Here is a 16,627-nt window from a genome sequence, read left to right as displayed (position 1 = left end):
TATCTAGAAAGGGCAACTCTGAGAAGGTGATAGTTTTGTTTTTAGGAGGTTTCAGCACCACTCCCCCGTGTAAGGGTTATTTTTGTGTTTAGAATACTTTTGATAGAACTAAGTAAACTAATATGTGTTCTGCCTATAAATCAGGGAGATAAAGGGTTTGTGGATGACTGCTGCTCTCCTAGGCTCCTCCATTTTACTTCTATGTCATAGTTTACCTGCATAAACAGCGATGGTCTAGATATAAAGCCTGCTATGCTATCATTACATGTGATATTTATGTAGAAACTAATATATACTTATATTTGAGTCCTGTTGAAGCACTGAAGGGTTTTTGAAATTAGCACCTACTTGAAATAATAAGCTAAATCTCATACTTCAAGGATGGATTTAGCTGCCAATTAGAAATAAGAGCTAGAAGAAGGAGCCACTCACCTAAAGGTGCTAATGTAGGTGCACAGTATTAAAGTTAAAGATAACATAAAGATAAAACTGTTAAATGAATCTAAGTCTACTAAAAAAACAGAGACATCAAAATTCTATCCCAAGAAATTGGTTTAGAAATCTGGAAAGAAACTTAAAAGATTAATCTTCAATAACAATTTGCTACCTCTTAGTTGCCCACTGTAATATATTTATGTATCATTCAGTAGTCAATGTCCTATTTTCTATCCTGGTTTTCTTTCTGTTTCAGAAGGCAATTTCTTTTTGAAAAGAAATCTGAGGACTTTTGATACCCAGATAACACATTTAAAATTCAGTTAATTAGGTAACTACAGAAATCTCTAACTAACTATTTGGGGCCAGTGTTACTACCTCTCTCTGAGAAGCTGGGTCTGAATTCAATTATCACAAATAGTTTAATAAAGATGTATACAGATGATGTTAGAGATTCTCCAGGCATTTATTTCAACCTGAAATATAGCTGAATACATGGAAAGAAAGTACTTTCCATTCAACCAAATAGACACCACCCACAGTTGCATCTTAGCCATTAAGTTCTGATGGTAAACCTGAAATCAGAGGAGGAGGGAAGAAGAAACTGGAAAAAAATGCATCAAAATAATAATAATGGACTAAGGGAGCTTCAGAAAGATAAGTAAGTATAATATTATATTTTTATTGTATAAACTTCTTGAGTTGAGTCTGGGGTAAAGTCTGCAAACTACACAGTATTAAAAGAGGCAGCAAATTAGAACCACAGGGGAAGCAGTAGTATTGGAGGGGAAAGAATGGAAAGCACCATTTTTTTTGTGCTTGAGGCATCCAGGTAAGAGTTCCCTAAAGCAATCTTACCTTTATTTTCTGCCTTCAGTTCCTCTGCCATCAAGCTGTCTTGTCGATTACCAAGCACAAATGCTAGAAACGAGAGGATCAGGGCATCCAAAATTCCAATAATAGCCAGGATGTATGCCCAGCGGACTGAGCAGGCCCCGAGAGTGTACTTGTCTGTCTTTTCTCCACACATCCGTTTTACTTCATCTGAGTCCCAGCCATCAGGGAAGATCATACAGCCAAGCACAAGGCAGGCAGCTGGGAGAGAAAGAGAGAAAAACACAAGAAAAAAAAAAAGATAAGTCAACAAATCTTTAACTTAGCAAATGTTTCCATTGCCTGTCAAATCATTGTTTCAAATTATTCTTGATTTAAAAAACAGCAAGTCTTACCCCTTTCACTCTGAATGTGTGTGTGTGTGCGTGTGTGTGTGCGTGCGCGCGTGTGTGCGTGCATGTGTGTGTGTTTTGCTGGTTAGGGTAAAAGCAGCCCAGCACTCTGCATTGAAAGAAACTCTGGGAATGCACTTTACTGTGAGTCCAAGCATCCTGAAGGAGGTTAAGGTAGGTTGATCTATAAGAAAATATTAAGAAATGGAAATTTTGGGTGCATTTGTGGGAAGGCTTCCATTACAAATAGGTTATAAGGAATCATAATACTGCAAAATAACAATTCAAGGCTGGCTTTGAGGAGCTATGACAGCAGCCACAAAAGGATAATATGGCAAACACTAGAGTGTGTACTGACTTTGAATCACGATAAAAAATATTGTTATACTGGGATCCTCCCTCTTCCCCTGCCACAGAAAAGTTTCATCTTTTCTCCCTCTTTTTCTTTGTTTTTCTGGTATGGATATAGAGAAAGGGGAACTATAATACACTATTGGTGGAAATGTAAACTGGGACAGCCATCTGGAAAACAATTTGGAGGTTCCTAAAAAAATTAAAAATAGAACTACAATATAATTCAGCAATCCCACTACTGGGTATATGTCCAAAGGAAATAAAATCAGTATGTCAAAGAGATATCTGAACTCCCATGTTATTACAACACTTTTTACAATAGCCAAGGTATAGAATCAACCTAATGTGTATCAGTGGATGAATGGATAAATAAAATGTTATATAAGCATATACTATTCAGCTATCAAAAGAATGAAATCCTTTCATTTGCAGCAACATGAATGAACCTGGAGGACATTGTGTTAAGTGAAATAAGCCAGGCACAGAAAGACAAATATCACATGATCTCCCTTATACATAGACTCTAAAGGAGTTGATCTCATAGAAGTGGAGTAAAATACTGGTTATCAGAGGCTTGGGAGGGACTGAGGAAGAAGGATAGGTAGAGACTGGTCAACAGGTACAAAGTTACAGTTAGGTAGGAGGAATTATTTCTGGTGTTCTATTGCACAGTAGGATGACTATTAGTTGACAACATTACATTATACCTTCCAAAATAGCTAGAAGAGAGGATTTTGAATGTTCTTGCCACAAAGAAATGATAAATGTATGAGGTGATGGATACACTATTCTGTTTTAATTTTTACACAATAAATATGTATTAAAACCTCACATTATATGTTTGCCATAAATATGTGCAATTATTATGTGTCAATAAAAAAAGTTTCTTGAAACTATGCTTACCACATGCAATGCATGCTGATATTTTCTATTCTATTCTCCATTTAATTTCATTTTTAATAAGGCTGAAAAACACTGCAATATATTATGGCACCACAGAGCTTTTATGGAAATTAAGAAATCCTGGAGAATACTTACATTCAATTTCCCAAATATTACTGTGGTAATTCTATAAATACACTTTATAGGAAGAGGTTACTTTGAAAATTAAAAAAGAAGAGTAGCCATTGTTGTCTCTTTGAATATTTCATTGAATTACTCAGGATCCTATTTTTTGGTTATACAAAGCTTTCTGAACAAGTGGGTTCATCCACTCATTCACTAATTCCTTCAACAATTGCTTATTGAGTATCTCCTATGAAGTACCAAGTGCTGTTCTTGGTGCTAGGGATACAGTGACCAGGAGAAGAGCCATGGTTTATGTTATTATGGAGCTAATGTTTTGTCAGGAGAAGAGGCAAAAAGAAAATGAGTAAGCATACAGATAAAATGGTTGTACGTTGTAGTAAGTACTAACTAGGAAAGAAACTAAAGACTCAGATAGAAAATAAAGAGTTGGCCCTTCCTTAGAAAAGGTGGTCAGGTAAGGCCTCTTGAGGGGGCAACATTTAAGCTAAGGCCAAAAACAGACTAAAAACTAGACAAGTGAAATTGGCATGAAAGATATTCCAGGGAACAGCATGTGCAAAGATTCTGGTGTTGGAAAGAGGCTTGCTGTGTTTGAGGAACTATAGGGAGATCAGTTACTGGGTTGGAGAAAGTGATCACGCTGAGGTTGCAAAGCAGGCAAGGGCTATGCCTCATGGTGGGTTACTGTTTCCAGGGTATGTAGCTTAGCCACACTGAGTTAGAGTTCTGTGACTATCAGGGTCAAAGAATTCCTGAAGCTGGCAAGAGGGTTGCTATATAACTCTTGCTTTACCACAGCTTACTGAACAATACAGGAATGGGTACCTACTTTCTTCCTTTTTAGCAGGTACATGGCTCTACAGGGCAGGTCTGGAGGAGACAGAAACCAAGAGGGGTGACAAGTAGAAAGGCTGCCTGGGAGAACTCTCCTTTAGTTATTTGTTTTTTTTTTTTTTTTTTTACAGAATAATGGTTCAAAACTGCGGGTCATATTTGATTCTTCTCTTTTCTTTGACCCACATCCCAAGTGTTGCCATGCTTCTCTAATCTACCTGTGCACTCTTTCTGCATAGGTAGGTATTATTGACACTCCCCTACTTTAGCCCTTTAATACTTCTCATAAAGAGTCGTAACTTTTCTCTGCCTTCAGTTTACCCTCACTCAAATCCAGGTTACACGTGATTGCCTAGATCATCAAGCCCAACATTTTTGCTGGCTCCCTACTGGACATTAAAGAACAGGCAGGCATCTTAGTCGGGTATCAAAAACTCTGTAATCCAAACCCCACTTACTTTTACACCTGGGTTGAACCTCACATGACTCCAAGTTTTTGGATCTTTCTTTTTTCTCTTCTCTTTGGAGTATTTGCCATGATTTTCCCTAAATGTTCCATTGTTAAATATCTTTTAGCACTCAAGCCAAATGTAACACCCTCCACAGAGCAAGCCATCTCAAATTCTTCTTGATTTGTAACATTGCCTGTCTCTGCACTTTCATAGCTGTTGACAAGTCCTAGTTTAGGATCCTGGTTACTTTTTACATTGTTATAGTTATTAATTTACAAGTATTATCTCAATTTAGAGACTATACACTTTCTGAAGAAAGTCTTTGATCCAACTTAAATGTAAAACTCAAAGCTATAAAAACCCTAAAAGAAAATCTAGGCAATACCATTCAGGACATAGGCATGGCCAAAGATTTCATGAGGAAAAAAAAACAATTGCAGCAAAAGCAAAAATTGACAAATGGGATTTAATTAAACTGAAAAACTATCATCAAAGTGAACAGACAACCTACAGAATGGGAGAAAAGTTTTGCAATCTATGTATCTGACAAAGGTCTAATATTCAGAATCTACAAGAAACTTAAACAAATTTACAAGAAAAAACACAAACAAACCAATTAAAAAGTGGGCAAAGGATATGAACAGACACTTCTCAAAAGAAGACATTTATGCGGCTAACAAACATGAAAAAAGCTCAACGTCACTCATCATTAGAGAAATGCAAATCAAAACCACAATGAGATGCCATCTCATGCCAGTCAGAATGGTGATTATTAAAAACCCGAGAAGCAACAGATACTGGTGAGGTTGTGGAGAAATGGGAACACTTTTACACTGTTGGTGAGAATGTAAATTGGTTCAACCATTGTAGAAGACAGTGTGACAATTCCTCAAGGACCTAGAACCAGAAATAGCATTTGACCCAGCAATCCCATTACTGGGTATACCCAAAGGAACATAAATCATTGTATTATAAAGACACATGTATGCATATGTTTATTGCAGCACTATTCACAATAGCGAAGACATGGAATCAACTCAGATGCCCATCAATGATAGACTGGATAAAGAAAATGTGGTACATATATACCATGGAATACCATGCATCCATAAAAAGGAGTGAAATCATGTCTTTTGCAGGGACATGGATGGAGCTGGAAGTCATTATCTTTAGCAAACTAATGCAGGAACAGAAAATCAAACACCGCATGGTCTCACTTACAAGAAGGAGTTGAACAATGTGAACACACAGACACAGGGGTGAACAACATACACTGGGGCCTGTTGGGTCAGGCAGGGTGAAGGAGCACATCAGAAAAAATAGCTAATGCATGCTAGGCTTAATACCTAGGTGATAGGTGCAGCAAGTCACCATGGCACACATTCACCTATGTAAGAAACTGCACATGTACGCAGGAACATAAAAAAAGTCTTTGGTTCATTATTAAATATATAGCAACTAAAATAGTGCAACTACATAATAGGCACTAAAATATGTTTGAAAATGGAAAAATGAATGAACAGTTAAAGGAGCTGTAATACACTCTAAAATATGGTTCATGGAGGTCAATATCACAATCTCAAATCTAGTTGAAGATGGGTTCATATTTAGTTGACATTTAACAGAAACAAATTTGTTATGATTAGACAACAGATTACAAGTACTTGGGAGAATATTATTATTATTATTATTATTATTATTATTATTTTTTGCCTGAGACAGAGTCTCACTCTGTCACCCAGGCTGGAGTGCAGTAGGGTGATCTTGGCTCATTGCAACCTCTACCTCCCGGGTTAAAGCAATTCTCCTGCCTCAGACTCCCAAGTAGCTGGGATTACAGGCACATGCCACCATGCCCAGCTAATTTTTTGTGTTTTTAGTAGAGATGGGGTTTCACCATATTGGCCAGGTTGGTCTTGAACTCCTGACCTCATGATCTGCCCTTTCAGCCTCCCAAAGTGTTGGGATTGCAGGTGTGAGCACCACACCCTGCCGAGAATAATTTTTAAAAGGTAAAGTTGGTGATTTGAAAATGTTTTCAAATTTCTGTTCTCTCTGTATCTCCCAGCAGTCACTAGTCAGTACCCAACTTGCTCTCTAAGGCATTGTCTAGTGATAACATTGTTAAAACACTTGGGTTCCATGGAAAGAACTCCTTTTATTTAGGAGGATGCAGAAGATCTTTGAATTCAAACTATAGATGAAAAAAAAAAACACCTCTAAGGATTACTTGGAATATTTAAAAATATTCTAAATGGTTTTTACATATTAAATAATTTTATTTGTGAGAAAATTAGTTTCTTATAAAGAAAAAAAGAAAATTGAATATTTTTATTTTACAAATGGGAATCACCTGAAGAATAACTTATATTACAGTTTCAACTGAAGTTTTTTTTTTTTTTTTGAGACAGAGTCTCGCTGTGTCACCCAGGCTGGAGTGCAGTGGCGCGATCTCGGCTCACTGCAAGCTCCGCCTTCCGGGTTCACGCCATTCTCCTGCCTCAGCCTCTGAGTAACTGGGACTACAGGCCCCCGGCTTTTTTGTATTTTTAGTAGAGACGGGGTTTCACCCTGTTAGCCAGGATGGTCTCGATCTCCTGACCTGGTGATCCGCCCGCCTTGGCCTCCCAGAGTGCTGGGATTACAGGCGTGAGCCACCGCGCCCGGCCTCAGCTGAAGTTAATAGAAATCACCAACTGACATAAGCTCAGGCAGGTTACTGAACATTATAGGACAACTTCACTGGAAAAGGATGTGTGTGGAATGGTTATGTCAACAAAGATGTCTTTTCTCAAAGTCCTTCTGTCTTGAAGGTAGGCTATCTTAGAACCGTCATTTCTGGAAACTCTAAATTTCAAATTGTGATAAAAAACAGAGCTAGAATTAACTCTGAATTAAAACCACAGGGGAATAAGAATGGCAAGCCGTTGTTCCCTGTTTTCAAAGTATATGGCTTTCTAAATGAAATTTTAAGCGAAGAATATGAGAAGATAGATGGAATAATATACAACAGTACTTTATGCAATGGCTATTTTGCTGAAAGTTACAGAAAAAGAATTTCTGAGATGCAACTCTTATTTGCAATAATGCGAGAGAGTTGGCTGGTTAGAGAACGCTTGAAACCAGGCTAACAAGGTCAGGGTTTTGGGTGCCTGGAAAAAAATGTTTAGCCCACCTACCAAGGATATTTCAGTTCTTCAGGCTACAGGGCACTGCAGTGTGTACGAGTTCTCCATCCACTTCTTGTCAGCCTTTTCTTTTTTCTTTTTGGATATATTCTTTTTTTTGAGCTTTTAAGTTCAGGAGTATATGTGCAGGTTTGTTACATAGGTAAACTTGTGTCATGGGGTTTGTTGTACGATTATTTCATCATCCAGGTGTTAAGCTAATACCCATTAGTTATTTTTCCTGGTCCTCTCCCTCCTCCCACCCTCCCCCCTCTGAATGGTCCCAGTGTGTGTTGTTCCACTCTATGTGCCCATGTGTTCTCATCATTTAGCTTTCTTAAAGTGAAAGACTTCATCCCTTTCTAAATTCTCTGTTTTGAAAATCTAAATAGTTGTATGGTAGGGTTAAAAAGCGCACAATTGCACTTAAAAGCTTTTAAAACTTTAGATGGCCATAGCATAACAAAAGTTTTATTTTCTGACATGTATTATCAAAATGTACATTTTCTTCTCCTCCTATCAAAACTCCTCCTACTTGACTATTTTGTTCTGTTTCTGAAAGGTTAACACCCCCAAAGTTTAGTATATTTAATTTAAGCCATTAAAATAGTTTAGGCTCTGTTGGTTTCTTTGGAAAGGCATGACTATTATATTCTGCATTAATGCTTGAGTGCTGTAATACATTTCTGTTTTCTGGCATTCTGTTAACCAGAACCTTATTAACCTGCACGATTTGTATAGCCACTGGAAACTAACAGCTGTTCCTAATCCTAAGAAGTACCTGCAAGATCCTAGGCTAATGCCTCCGTCAATGAAAGTTTAAATAATATTCTTCTTGGCTTTATAATTAGTTATTTCTGATTCTTCACAAATTGATAATCCTTTAAGATGTAGCACGATCACTATAGTAAACATTAGAATATACAAGGCACCAGGACATTAGATTAATTTGGACATGTTATTTCCTGACCAGGAGGGATAGTAAAGAATTAGTTTCAATTGGACTATTATCCAAAAATGGGTTTCTTATTAAAATGTCACCTAGGAAATGACTAACCTCCTTGCAGATATGTGTTTCTTCATTTTGGCAGCAAGCAGGTTTTCTGGAAGTATATCAGAGATCATCTTTTTTTTTTTATCCAATTCCTTTTTTTTTAAAAAAATTATTTTTAGTAGAGACGGGGTTTAATACAAAAAACTAGCCGGGCGAGGTGGCGGGCGCCTGTAGTCCCAGCTACTCCGGAGGCTGAGGCAGGAGAATGGTGTAAACCCGGGAGGCGGAGCTTGCAGTGAGCTGAGATCTGGCCACTGCACTCCAGCCCGGGCTACAGAGCAAGACTCCGTCTCAAAAAAAAAAAAAAATTATTATTATACTTTAAGTTCTAGGGTACATGTGAACAACGTGCAGGTGTTTTTTTTTTTGTTTTTTGTTTTTTGTTTTTTTTTTAGACAGAGTCTTGCTCTGTCGCCCAGGCTGGAGTGCAATGGCACGATCTTGGCTCACTGCAACTTCTGCCTCCCGGGTTCAAGCGATTCTCCTGTCTCAGCCTCCTAAGTAGCTGGGATTATAGGTGCCTGCCGCCACACCCAACTAATTTTTGTATTTTTCGTAGAGACAGGGTTTCACCATGTTGGTCAGGCTGGTCTCAAACTCCTGACCTCAAGTGATCCACCCATCTCTGCCTCCCAAAGTGCTGGGATTACAGGCGTGAGCCACACCACTGGGCTGAGAGAACATTCTTGAACGCTAAAGAGAAATGAGAGCTCACAAGCTGGAGGTGAGCAGAGAAGAATGATGAAAAGAAACCATGCCATGACATCTTCTAACGCAGAGTATACAACAGAAGCACCCTTGTGAGGATATCACTGTTGATTTCAATTTTAGGTACCTTCCAAATCGTTAAGAAACATTTGCATTCTGAAAGGAATCTCTGTGTAGAGGCTACTGATGCCCACAATGGGTTCTTCTGAAATAGTACACAAATGGCTAGTGGTTCCCCAGAGTCACTAATTGCTCTGGCATTTTTCTTGCTAAAGAGCTGAATGTAACCTCTATGGAGGGAACATTCATAGAAAAATCCACAAACCTTTGTAATTGGGTCTTTCTTCAAAGGAAAATGAAGCAAAATGAAAAAAGCAATAGGGGGTCTATGACTTGGGTTACTTGGGCCTGCTGATACTGCTGGTCTAACTATCCCAATTGGGGCTTTTAATGTTGTGAACCTGAGAACTAAAATTATTTTCTGAACAAGAAGAGAAAGTCTAAATGCATTCTTTAAAAAGTCTATGCACTGTTGCACAAAAAACATGATAAATTGCCTCATGTTGCTGAAGCACTCAAGGGGAACTTGGTGAAAAAAAGGAACCTGCATCCACTTAGCTCTGTCAATTATTCAGGCATACAGTAGTTGAAGAAATTGATGCCAGCAGACACTGCCAGGCTATGGAGGGGGAACTTTCACACGAGGACTGTCACTCTAAACACCTGGTAAAAGAGATAGAAGGCTCATTCCTATCACTTCTTTATTGGCATGTGGCTGACGAACTTGAGCTATAATATTTATACCTCTAGAAAAAGTATAATATTTACACCTTAGTCTCTTCTGAAAATGGAGTCACTAGACAATCCAGGACATGAAATACTGTGGTTTAGAGTGTGGTGAAGAAAACGTATTGTGTCCTGGTAAATTTTGGCTTTAAACACAATATAATTTTATGGGCATTTAGCTTGGGGTCATAACACAAAAGATATAACATCCCTTAGAGAGATGGAGGAGAAAAGAAAATATAAACACAGGGCTCTCAAAAGAGAAGAGTTAGAATGTTGTGTCTGATGATGAGAAAAGCCTCTGCTCTGCCAAAATACTCAGCTCCAGTTTGTCCAACTAAAAGGATCTATATATACATCCACACACTGTGCGGTATCAGCTTAGACCATGGCTATAAGCAGATGATCAAGAGTTCGTCCACACTTGCATGTATGAACTATCTAGTTAATGGAGAAATACCTTTTGTAGAATATGTTGCCAGACAAGAGGAAAAATAAATAACATCACTTGCTAATTTACCCAAATTTTAAGGGTTAATAGCCAAATAAAATGAAATCAGAATTTAGAACTTAAAACATTAAAAACAGTTCTGATCTCTAGAGCACCACTAGATGGCTTCTGAACATACCATGGGTCCAGTCACATTCATTAAAATCCTGATAATGATATAGTTAATAAGAATAATACACATCACAATAATAGCTAATATTTATTGAACAGTTACCATATATGGGGCACACTTTACAGGCATCATCTCATTTGATTCTCCAATAAAGGTAAGAGAAACATGAGAACACTTCTTCCTGACACCTTCAGTTTCCACAAAGAGGAATTTTTCCTTAAATACTCTTGGCCCCTTATTCCACTTCTCATTCCTTTCCATGGCAGTGGAATGAGTTACCTGATGAGTGTCTGGGGAAGAGGAACTGGGCATGCCTCTCCAGCCCTTTCCTTTCCCTGCCTTAGGAGTAGTTTGTCCACACGGAGCATGTGTTCTACTCCTCCATGCTGTACATCCTACATAAGGCAGGCCATATTATTTGTTTTATTATACTTTAAGTTCTAGGGTACATGTGCACAACATGCATGTTTGATACATAGGTATACATGTGCCATGTTGGTTTGCTGTACCCATGAACTCATCATTTACATTAGGTATTTCTCCTAATGCTATCCCTCCCCCAGCGCCCCCACCCCCTGACAGGCCCCAGTGTGTAATGTTCCCCGCCCTGTGTCCAAGTGATCTCATTGTTCAATTCCCACTATTAGTGAGAACATGCGGTGTTTGGCTTTCTGTACTTGTGATAGTTTGCTCAGAATGATGGTTTCCAGCTTCATCTGTGTCCCTGCAAAGGACATGAATGCATCCTTTTTTATGGCTACATAGTATTCCATGGTGTATATGTGCCACATTTTCTTAATCCAGTCTATCACTGATGGACATTGGGTTGGCTCCAAGTCTTTGCTATTGCGAACAGTGCCGCAATAAACATATGTGTGCATGTGTCTTTATAGTAGCATGATTTATAATTCTTTGGGTATATACCCAGGAATGGGATTGCTGGGTCAAATGGTAATTCTAGTTCTAGGTCCTTGAGGAATCGCCACACTATCTTCCACAATGGTTGAATTAATTTACACTGCCACCAGCAGTGTAAAAGCGTTCCTATTTCTCCACATCCTCTCCAGCATCTGTTGTTTCCTGACTTTTTAATTATCACCATTCTAACTGGCGTGAGATGGTATCTCATTGTGGTTTTGATTTGCATTTCTCTGATGGCCAGTGATGATGAGCATTTTTTCACGTGTCTGTTGGCTGCATAGATGTCTTCTTTTGAGAAGTGTCTGCTCATATCCTTTGCCCACTTTTTGATGGGGTGGTTTTTTTCTTGTAAATTTATTTGAGTTCTTTGTAGATCCTGGATATTAGCCTTTTGTCAGATGAGTAGATTGCAAAAATTTTCTCCCATTCTGTAGGTTGCCTGTTCACTCTGATGGTAGTTTCTTTTGCCGTGCAGAAGCTCTTTAGTTTAATTAGATCCTGTGTGTCTATTTTGGTTTTTGTTACCATTGCTTTTGGTGTTTTAGACATGAAGTCCTTGCCCATGCCTATGTCCTGAATGGTATTGCCTAAGTTTTCTTCTAGGGTTTTTATGGTTTTAGGTCTAACATTTAAGTCTTTAATCCATCTTGAGTTAATTTTTGTATAAGGTGTAAGGAAGGGATTCAGCTTCAGCTTTCTACATATGGTTATCCAGTTTTCCCAGCACCAGTTATTAAATAGGGAATCCTTTCCCCTTTTCTTGTTTTTGTCAGGTTTGTCAAAGATCAGATGGCTGTAGATGTGTGGTGTTATTTCTGAAGCCTCTGTTCTGTTCCATTGGTCTATATATTTGTTTGGTACCAATACCATGCTGTTTTGGTTACTGTAGAAGGCAGGCCTGATTTTTGAGTGCTGCCTGAGACTACGAAGATTCAGTATGTCTCGTTCTGAGAGTGCAGATTAGGAAGTCCTTTTGGCTAATAGAGCCAGAGCCATGTTCTTCTGCCTAGCCTTTTTTGTAATAAAGGGGCTATTTTGGTCCCCATCTTCCTCCATCGCTCTCAGTTGGTTCGGAGGTCAGGTGGGGAAATATGAGGCTGCTAGGAGGCTGCCATTTGTTATTTCTCGACCAATCTTGACATTATTATTTTTTTACATGTGAGGGAACAAAGGCATAGAAATTTCAAATACTTGCTCGAGTTCATACACAGTCCACAAACAGCAGAATCAGGATTTGAACCTAGGCAGTCTATGCTTTTGGAATCTATGCTTTTATTAATAATACCATCTATGCTATTATCCTCTACATATGAACAATAACAACACATGTGAAATCACTTTCGAATATTGGTTTTATCAGTAAGAACACTTATAGAATCTTGGCATTGCTTAACATGTTACTTATAACTAGACATTTTTTGAGTACAAGAACTAATAAAATGACACTTAAAAACTGTTGGTTTTTTATATATAAATATTTCTTGTATTTTCACTAGAATTTCACCTAATTTGAATTTCATTTTACATGTAGTGCCAAGAAATTTAGACTAATTATAAATGCTAAATGTGTGGAATGGGAATTAATGAGCTTTTGTGCATAAATTTATGTATAAACATTTGTGTAGTTGGTTTCATATACACATATAGTTTGTTCCATACACATTGTACAAAAATACTCATCCCCCCTTTTTTTTGGCTTGATTTTTTTGCCTTGATATTTTAAGTTGGCTTTATGTTAGGTAAATATTTTTACATGTTCTTAAAAGGTGTATATTCCTTTTAAAGATTATATATATGTGTGTGTATGTGTACATGTGTACTTTATCAATTTATATATATATGGCTACTTGTATGTAGAATAATTTCTGCTTCTTATAAAGAAAGATACGAATCAATTAGGTTCTAATTTAAGTTTTTATAAAACTTTATTTTTTGAAAGTAATTTCTTTGGATTTCAGTGAACACATTTTAATAAAAATTTTAATAAATACCAACTGAACATGCTGGCAGGTCACAAACACATCTGAAATTTGCAGGAGAGGACTTGACTTAGGCAACATTTTCACAAGCTAAAATCTAAACAGCATTTTAGCCACAGGATCTTAAGAGAAGAAAAGAGCATCATTTTCCATATGAACAGGATCACCATTCTCCCAGCAAAACCTGCTTCAGCCAAGGTGGCACTCAAAGCAAGGTAACACAGACCAATGGTTACCCTGCTAACAGTTCTGTGTGCCTCTAGACTACCGCTTTGGGCCATAGTTACTTTATTTGTAAAACAGGGAGCCTGGGTCCAGATTACTGAATGGTTACCTACTATTTAGTTTATTCATTTTGATAATAAATTTGTATCCACTTGGTGTTCCATATACATATTATGAGAAATAACTGTGCTTGTGCCATTACTTTTAATGGCAAAAATCGCAATTACTTTTGCACCAACCTAATAATTCATGAGCTGACTAAATGTCTTCCTGCATAGCAGGTGGAGAGAGGGAGGTATACTCACTCTCCACCCTGGCTTACCAGGATGCTCAGGGAAAGTCATTATAGGCTGAAGTTAGATAAGGCCAGGAATTCTGTGCCAGTCTGGCTACCAGCATTACAATTTCTAAATACAAGGGCTGGCCTTAGGAGTAATTTAATTCCTTCTCAATGAGGATCAGCACTTCTAAGCCCAAAAGACCCCTTTGGAAACAGAGTATCCATTTCTAGCCACTTTCCTAAAACAGAATGTGGCATGAATGCAGCTTTTTTCCCCTTAATTTTATTTTATTGTGGTAAGGACATTATATTCACCCTCTTAATAAAATTTCAAGCATATAGTATAGTATTATTAACTATAAGCACAATGTTCCACAAATCTCTAGAACTTATTCATCTTGCATAACCAAACTTTATGCTGATTGATTGGCAACTCCCAATTTTTCCCTCCCTCCAGCCCCTGGCAGCCACCATTCCACTCTCTGATTCTATGAGTTTGACTATTTTAGATAGATACATGAAGTGTTTGTCCTTCTGTGACTGGCTTATTTCACTTAGCATAATGTCCTCAAGATTTATCTATGGTTTTGCATATTGCAAAATTTCCTTCTTTTTAAAGGCAGAATTATATTTCATTGTATGTATATACTACATTTTGTAATCCATCTATCTGTCCATGGACATTTAGAAAGGTAGGTTTTATACCTTGGTTATTGTGAATAGTGCTGACCTAAACATAGAAATACTAATATCTCCTTGAGACCCTGATTTCAATTCTTTTGGAATAATATTCAGAAGTAGGATTGCTGGATCATATGGTAGTTCTATTTTTAGTTTTTTGAGGAACTGCCATATGGTTTTTCATAGCAGCTGTACCATTTTGGATCCCACCAATGATATACAAGAGTTCCAATTTCTCCATATCCTTACCAACAATTGTTATTGCCTTTTTTTTTTATAGTAGTCATCCTAATGAGTATGAGGTGGTATCTTACTGTAGTTTTGATATGCACTTCCCTCATTATTAGTGACATTGAGCATATTTTTATATACACATTGGCTACTTGTATGTCTTCTTTTGAGAAACATATGTTCAAGTCTTTAACCCATTTTAAAATCAGGTTATTAGCTTTTCTCTATTGAGTAGTAGGGTATCCTTACATATTTTGTAAATTAACCGTGTATCAGATATAGAGTTTGCAAATATTTTCTCCCATGCCATAGGTTGCCTTATCACTTTGCTTATTATTTCCTTTGCTGTGCAGAAGCTTTTTAGTTTGATGCAGTCCCATTTTTCTATTTTTGCTTTTGTTGCCTGTGCTTTTGGTGTCATATTCATAAAATCATTGCCAAGACTAATGTCATAGGGCTTTCCCTCTATGTTTTCTTCTAGGAGTTTTACAGTTTAGGCCTTATTTTTAAGTCCTCAATCCATTTTGACTTGATTTTTGTGTGTGGTGTAAGATAAGGGTCCAATTTCATACTTCTGAATGTATATATCCAGTTTATGCAACACCATTTTTTTCATTGTATATTTTTGGTGCTCATGTAGAAGATTAGTTGACCATAAATGTATGGAATTATTTCTGGGATCTCTATTCTATTCCACTGGACTACATGTCTGTCTTTATGTCGGTATGGTACTGTTTTAATTATTGTAGCTTTGTAATATATTTTGAAATCAGGAAGTATGATGTCTCTAGTTTTGTTCTTTCTTAATATTGATTTGGCTATTCAGGGTCCTTCATGGTTTCATGTAAATTATATAAGTGGTTTTTCTATTTTTGTAAAAAAATGCCACTGGGATTTTGATAGAGTTTGCATTGACTATGTAGTCTGCTTTAGGTAGTATGGACATTTTTATAGTAATAAATCTTCCAATCCATAAACATGAGATGCTCTTTCCATTTGTTTTTGTCTTCCTTAATTTCTTTCATCAATGTATTGTAGTTTTCAGCATATAAGTGTTTCACCTCTTTAGTTAAGTTTATTTCTAAGTGTTTTCTTTTTTTGGTGCTATTATAAATAAGATTGTTTTCCTAGTTTCCTTTTTCAGATAGCTCATTGTTAGTGTATAGAAACCCAACAGAATTTTGTATGTTGATTTTGTACACTGCAGCTTTACTGATTTGTCTATTAATTTCAACAGTTTTTTGGTGGAGTCTTTAAGGTTTTCTCTATATAACATCATGTCAACTGCAAACAAGGAAAATTTTACTTCCTTTCTGATTTGGATGGCTTTTTTTTTTTAAATGGAGTCTTGCTCTGTCACCTAGGCTGGAGTGGTGCAATCTTGGCTCGCTGCAACCTTCGATTCCCGGGTTCAAGCTATTCTCCTGCCTCAGTCTCCCAAGGAGCTGGGACTATAGGCTCATGCCACCACACCTGGCTAATTTTTGTATTTTTAGTAGAGACAGGGTTTTACCATGTTGGTCAGGGTGGTCTTGAGCTCCTGATCTTGTGATCTGCCTTCTTTGGCCTCCCAAAGTGCTGGGATTACAGGCATGAGACACCACACTTGGTCCGGATTTGGATGCCTTTTTATTTCTTCTCT

General features: G+C 37.4%; 1 protein-coding gene across 2 annotated transcripts in view; it reads right to left on the bottom strand.

Annotated features, from left to right (window-relative positions):
• The window catches only part of LHFPL3 (LHFPL tetraspan subfamily member 3), a 577,335-nt gene that overhangs the window by 164,563 nt on the left and 396,145 nt on the right, over positions 1–16,627 (bottom strand). For both annotated transcript variants that reach the window (XM_015134635.3, XM_077997142.1), the window contains exon 2: positions 1,294–1,530. In XM_015134635.3, coding sequence (XP_014990121.1) covers positions 1,294–1,530 — 237 coding nt within the window. The remainder of the gene's footprint in view (positions 1–1,293; positions 1,531–16,627) is intronic.

The sequence above is a fragment of the Macaca mulatta genome, chromosome 3, assembly GCF_049350105.2.
Source record: "Macaca mulatta isolate MMU2019108-1 chromosome 3, T2T-MMU8v2.0, whole genome shotgun sequence".
In the NCBI taxonomy this organism is placed as follows: domain Eukaryota; kingdom Metazoa; phylum Chordata; class Mammalia; order Primates; family Cercopithecidae; genus Macaca; species Macaca mulatta.
This window is presented reverse-complemented; position numbering and strand designations above follow the sequence as displayed.